Source organism: Drosophila mauritiana, chromosome 3R, assembly GCF_004382145.1.
Source record: "Drosophila mauritiana strain mau12 chromosome 3R, ASM438214v1, whole genome shotgun sequence".
In the NCBI taxonomy this organism is placed as follows: domain Eukaryota; kingdom Metazoa; phylum Arthropoda; class Insecta; order Diptera; family Drosophilidae; genus Drosophila; species Drosophila mauritiana.
In genome coordinates, this window is record NC_046670.1 from 23317349 (window position 1) to 23324098 (window position 6750).

Here is a 6750-nt window from a genome sequence, read left to right on the forward strand (position 1 = left end):
TATTACGTTGATGTTTTCTAAATTAAAAAAGTAAAGTACTACGTTGCTCGTACTGAATGCTATATATAAATAATATAAATATGTAACTATATGCCGCTTACAAAGTTTTCTTAATAAAAAATATTGGTATCTATACGCCAAACCAACAATTTCCTATCTGTAACGCAATTTGAACATTGAAATATTCATATATATACTCAACCCACAACTAAATAAAAGTTCAATTTAAATACAGTATTATTTATTGTTTACTGTGTGACATTGCGGCTAAAGAGGCCGTCGAACTGCCTTGGCAAAGCAAATTGTATTGCATTTCCACTCAACACGTCGGGCGTTAGTTGGAATTTCAAATTTGTTTTTGGTAGACGCTTCACCCCAAAAAACCAAAAAAGGAGCAAAATATGAAAAACAAGAAGATAAAAACTTATGCCTAGCCTTAATTTGTGTATAATAAGTGTTCTGTCCGGGCTCGGTGGCGTATGATGAATATTTATAATGTAGAGTCAGTGGCAGCGATAGCGGGCAGCATCTTCATCGCTCAGAAATTCAGCTCTGAACTTTTAAGCAAACAAATGAAAAATGAATTTCCTGCTTATGTTTATGCTTGGCATATGCTGAATGCTCCGGCTCACACACATACACTCACACACTGACGCACCCTTACAAATACCATCAAGGCAGACAAAGGCAGAGCGTGAATAAATATTACTCATACGCTGCGTTGTGCAACTTTGTGCAAATGCCAGCGGCAAGTATTTACACCTAGACGTAGCACAATCAAATTCTGCACAAATGTGTGAAAAATGCATAATATCCAGAAGCATGTGTGTGTCCGTCCGAGCATCCATATATCCGCATCCGTATGTTCATATACGTATACATTAGAGTATAAATATATGGGAATTGGTGCTGCAAAATGGCTTCCATGGCAACAATGCCGTGTGGCAGCAAGTGCCGTCAGCAACAGCAGAAGCAGAAGCCCAAGAAGAAACAGCAGCTCACGCTCATAATGATTATCCATTGAAATGGAAATGCCAGCCAAGGATTTAATATAATTCGCAATGCGTAGAGTGCGATCTGCTGGGCAAAAGTTTTCAAAACTTCATCCCCAAGAAGCAGACACAAGGATGCACCTCAGCATGAGTTACAGGCCCAAAGAATAGAATTCAATTTAAATAGATTTCCGCTTAGGGGAAATTTAAAAGAGGAAAAAAAGCGATTGCCTCCAGAGAAGGCAATTGTTAACACTGAGCCAGCGTGCTGGGGCGTTTCCGATATTGTGGATGTGTGGGCGTCCCAATGTGATTGAAAAACTACTAACTACAAACACTTAACACACCCAAGCAAGTCCATGTACGCACAGTGAAAAATAACACACTCTAATATAAAGTTAGCATACATATATTTTACGAGTAACTATTAAAGGAATATGAGTAAAAGTCTAGAAAATAACGTAACGAATTTTAGTATTTATTTACATTTGTACTAACCTAAATAATGTAGAAAGTAAAACTATTCTCTGTGCATCAATGCATTGAGATGGCACACAAAAAACAGGTGATAGAAAATAAATACGAAAATGAAAAGCTGGCATAACAATTGAGTGATGTTTATTTAGACGAAATTGATATTCTCTATCGGATTGAAAGTGCTGTTAATTAAAATTTAGTTTGGCCTTTTTTAATACAATAAATTGGTCATTTGATGCTTCAAAATTAGATGTATAAGATAAAGAGGCGGCTCTTCATAAATAAGGTATGCCAATTGGTTAGAGCATTCCCAGGATGTCTTGAAGTTAGCTTAGCTGGCAAATATCCTGCTCAAAGAAAAGCGAATGCTAAGCAAACGTGCGTGCGAAAAAGGTAATTGAAAAATAGTTACCATTTCCTTCGCTACCTGGAGAGAAGAAAAACTGAAGTTTTTCTTTGCCCTCGCCGTGTCGTTTCGACTATTTCTTTCAGCAGGAGTTCGCTGGCAATTGCTTATTTTAGCGCTTCCCATTGGCAATTCGCAATTGCAGCAATTGAAATGCAGCCAAGAGCCTGCCCACTTACTGGCAATTCCCTGGCACTCGAATTAAATTTTAATGAAGTTATTTGAATTTTAATTATTTCGAACTTGTTCTGGGCACCCTGCTTCTTTGGCGCCGCTTAAATCAATGACCGGAAAGCATTATACAATTATATTTATATGCATGCATAAAAGTGTGTATTCTAGTGTGTATGTGTGTGTGTGTCATAGTGTGAGTGTGGCTGTCAGTCGGCGAATGATTTAAGTTGCCGGGCGCAATTCTGGTTTTTTGGCCCGGTCAACCGACCACATGCCGGCAGCATATTTCAAACTGTCCGGCTAAATCACGGGAAAACGCAAAAATAAAATCACAAAAGCGACCGGGAGGCGAACGCTTTGACTTTCGGAGGCAATAAAACATAATAATTAACATTTTGCGAGCCGTTTTGATAAATGACGATGCGGTGTTTCGTTTAAATTATACATAACGTAGCATACTTTTCAGCGTTATGCTAATGGCCAAGCTCAGACGCAGACTTGCATGGCAAGTTTTAATTACATTTCGCCCAAGTGTGTGACATGCGGAGGTGTGTGTGTGTGCGTCGGTGTGAGTGTGTGCGTTGCATTTCCATGAGACTGACAGCCGAGGAAAGTGCGAGCGGAAAAGCAGAAAACGTAAGTAATGACTAAATGCGCACTCTGACAGTTTAACATGACAAAAATGTTCTCGTTTCCTTATTTCTGTTTTAGTTTTGTTCCTTTTTTCGTGTCGTCCTTCCGTCATTTTTCCTCTCTTTTTCGCTGAGCTTGATAAATGATACGCCCAGTCACTGGCAACAATGTCCTGGCCAAGTTTTTCTGGACAGATACGGTTAACATTGTAGCTGGCGCTACACTTTCACTGCACTCGGGTCGGCAATTCGTTTGACCTCCCCTCTTGGCCGCTTTGTTCGGGGGAATCCTTTGAGTGAGCGGAGGGGATTTCCATCATAAACCATATACAAATGCACCATAAATACGAGTGCGGGACATGAATGTGTTAAAGAAAAAGGCAAAGTCCCGCCGGCAAATGAAATGAAATGGAAAGGCATGCTCAAAGAAAGTCAGAAAAAAATATATATTTATATTTATATATATATATATATATATGTATATGTATGCATGAAAAGGAGAGTATTATTTATGAGTTTGCGGGAAGTGGCGGTCAGAGATTTTTATTCCATTTCCTTGGGTCCTTTTAGTAGTAAAAGTTGTTGGGCTAAGTTTTATGAAGTCCTTTAATGCCCTTTAAGTATGCTTTTCATGCTTTTAAAATTGTTTTATAACAAGGAGGCTTGACATTTCAATTTGGACTTAAATCTTAAACTAATAAATAATAAACTTTCGATGTACTTTATCAATAAACTTTCTTTTTAATAGTTTGTGCTTGGTTTTAATGGTTTGTTTTGAAATTGTTACTATTCATTTCATGAACTTATTATCTTCAAAATTATTACAACACAAATTCCTATTAGGTTTTGCTCTTAGTTTGTCATAATTAATTTTTAATTGGTTTCGAATGTGCTTTTTAAATATTCCCAACGACCCACGTCTAACCGTGTTCCACATTCCCTTTTAAGCCCATTTCACTCGAATTTTCCGTGCGCTAAAAGCTTAGGCCCATTTCGTGTCTTTTTAATTGGTGTAGAGCATAATTAATTAACCTTTGTGGAGGTGACCAAAGGCAACAATGACCGAAAAAGGCAAAGGCAAAGAAAAAGGCCTGTGGCAAAGAATTAATGTGATTACATTTCTCTCGTTTGCTTTTAGCACACTTTTCTATTGTTGTGTCGTTTTAAATATTTAAAACTAAACAACGTGGCCCTGCCGAATGGAAAACTTAACAAGCTTGAAAGGTGGCCAAATCTGAGGCGACAATATGTACATATATAACATACATATGTATGTATATAAGTGTGAAATGGTTGCAGTTGTCGCCAAGAGGCGTTTGCTGACTGGGCAAATTGTGAGTTTCATTGATTTTCAGTTTCACACTTGGCTCGCACAGCATCGCTTTTCGGTACGAATATCCTTGGCATCCTGACGGCATGCCATGGTTGCATTTTTAATGCGCATTGCAGTGACCGAGTCGAGCAAATATTTAATAAAATTTTTAAATTGCGCATACGCCGCTTGTGACTGAGGTCAAGGCGCATCCGACTCGGGAGACTCCGGATTTCGTTCTCCTTTTTCAATATACTTCTCTTTGGTTAACTCCGCGAATACACTTAAAGAATATGCAATTGCCTTTTTATAATAAAAATGTTCGATTTAGTGATTAAAAAAAATTGATGTAAGAAAAAGAATAATTGTGCTAATTAAGAAATAGAATGTACAATATCTGTTATGTATAAATAACTGAGTAGTTTTATATGCATATCTTTTTTTTCGAAAACTTCTTGCACTGGCTTTCGATTTGCCGCTGGCAGTTGACCAATTACGCACGAGCGGCGCGAGCCCCCAGCATGTTGCTTAGGGGTCGCACTGTGAAATAGTAGACAAACTCGATGGCACTGAGGATGCTGGCCCCCAGGAAAAGACCCAGCATGCCGCCCATGGAGACCACGACATCCAGAGGAGTGCGAAGGGACTGTCGGCGATACTGATCCGTCGGCAGGAAGGGCATGTCCAGAGTTCCGTTGTAGTACTTGTTTGGATTCCTAACACTGCCGGAAGTGGGAATTTATGCAAATAAGCATCATGCTCGGACTTAGAGCCCAAATGTAATAAACTTACAATAAGAGTGGCTCGTAAATGGTAGTAATGTCGCCATCATTACAGGACGGCAAGCAGCCGCAACTGGCATTGTTGCCCTTGTTGTTGTTCACCAGCACCCTGGAATCCGGCTTGATCATACGAGTCTTCTCCAGACACAAGAATCCCTCCAGATCGCAGTCCGGATACCGTGGATCGGCATTGGGATTGTACAGGAACGACGTGCAGTTGCAGGCCTTCATCTGCAAACGCCTAATGCACTCGGTGATGCAGACGCTGAAGCTGTAGGACTTGTATATGCTGTCAGCCGGTATCTCCTCTGGGAAAAAGCAGCTGCGGATCTTCGGATCTATATCCTTAACATCCGGATCGTTCTTCATGGCGACCTGGTTAAATTGCATATACTTGCTCAAGCCCTCGGTTATAAGAGGAATTCCGGGCGGAAAGAAGGCCGTGTGTGGAATATCTTCCGCATTTATCACGCTTATTTGTACATCCAAACGAGTGATCACATTTATCACTGCCTTCTGATAGGCGGGATCCAACTCGTTGGGCAGCCAGTGTTTCGAGCCAGGTTCATTGTTCAGTAGCGAATTGAGCATATAACAGCGGCCAAACGGTGTCAAAAGGGGCAGAAAGTGCCGGCAGCAATCGAAGGGTACATGGGATAGTTTGCACTCCACGAACAGATCTGAGCAGTTGGCTCCATACTGGCAAAATTCCAACAACAAATTATAGTAGATATTTATGTTTAAAGAATCACTTTTTTGATTCATTGATTTCTTTATTTCAGTTGGAAGTTTATTTTATTTCAATTAGGACCTACTCACCCAGGTCAGTATTTGCCGATAGTTATCCGAAGGACACCTTGCACACGCTGCTGTGCAATTCTTGTGTACTGTGCCACACTTTCCCTTCAGTCCGTTCTCATTGTATAAAGCAGGAAATAGAAGGATAGATATACCTGTCTCCACATCGTATGGGTAATCACCCGTCACGTCAACGCCCAAACTAAAAAAGTAATAACCTCTCATTAATAGACCTAAGACCTCTTGTCAATCGCAACCTTGTTATGTATTCCTCGAATTTGGGAAAAAGATTTCCACGGTAGGCTAGTTCGCAGACGCTGACAGCGGGAAATTTCCATTTGGAAAATGGCGGCAGACTTTCGTATACAATGCTCACAGCTCGTGTGGGAAAACTCCGCTGATATCCCATGATCAGTTGATAGCAGCCCAAGGACGACATGAACACACAAATCAACCAGAAAATGCGTTCCGTGAAATGCAGCCTACACACACACACAATGGAAACAAGCAAATGTTTGGGGATTATACCTTTGGAGGTTGGACAACTCACCTCGAATTGGCGATGTAAGCGAATCCTGCGAGTGTACAATTGGTGCAGTAATCCTTGATGTTGGTAACAAAGCCGTAGCCTCTCTTCCTGGCCAGGACTTGGCCCTTGGCTTTTTCAGTTTCACCCATATCTGCTCACCGTAGGCGCTTAATAACCCGATCTTCGAACTCCAGGAACTCGTGCCGAACTGACCGGGCCATATAAATTGGTCTTGACCAAGCACGACACGGTCAGCTACCATTTGTGTAAATTTGTTTGTCCTCCGTTTACGAGTAGCTGCCCGCCCACAGAGAGAAAAATATATTATATAGCACTTAAACTCTATTTTATGTTAAAATAAAGCCTTAAAATAACTTCTAATTTAAAACAAAATAAAAGCATATCTGCTTCTGGGAGTAAGAAAAAATGTTTAAAAATACTTAAGAACCTTATGGTACTTTTTTTTAAGTGCAGCAAAGAGAGGGAGTGGGTGGGGTGTGGCAACTTAATGGCATGCATGTTCGGTCTCCTTGCCACACACGAATTTCTTACCACCCAGCCAAAGTTGGCATTGGACTGCATGTGAAAAGCCTTTAATTGGTATTTGCTTTGTGCAGGTGTCGCAATAAGGATTTAAATACACACTCA

The 6750-nt window shown here is 40.4% G+C and overlaps 1 protein-coding gene across 1 annotated transcript; it reads right to left on the reverse strand.

The window, feature by feature from the left end:
- Window positions 1-4486: 4486 nt before the first annotated feature.
- Window positions 4487-6251, reverse strand: LOC117145682. The gene is made up of 5 exons (XM_033311424.1): window positions 6124-6251; window positions 5831-6055; window positions 5595-5775; window positions 4786-5474; window positions 4487-4715 (listed from the first exon to the last, which is right to left on the reverse strand). Exons 1-5 carry the CDS (start codon window positions 6249-6251, stop codon window positions 4487-4489), a joined length of 1452 nt encoding a protein of 483 aa, XP_033167315.1.
- Window positions 6252-6750: the final 499 nt, after the last annotated feature.

What these genes read in the sequence shown, in the direction of transcription:
- LOC117145682 (XM_033311424.1), bottom strand. Translation starts at nt 6,251, where the DNA reads ATGGGTGAAACTGAAAAAGCCAAGGGCCAAGTCCTGGCCAGGAAGAGA. An exon ending in ATCGGCAAATACTGACCTGG is followed by an intron (nt 5,475 to 5,594) that starts GTGAGTAGGTCC and finishes GAATTTTGCCAG; the next exon opens with TATGGAGCCAACTGCTCAGA. An exon ending in ATTTACGAGCCACTCTTATT is followed by an intron (nt 4,716 to 4,785) that starts GTAAGTTTATTA and finishes CACTTCCGGCAG; the next exon opens with TGTTAGGAATCCAAACAAGT.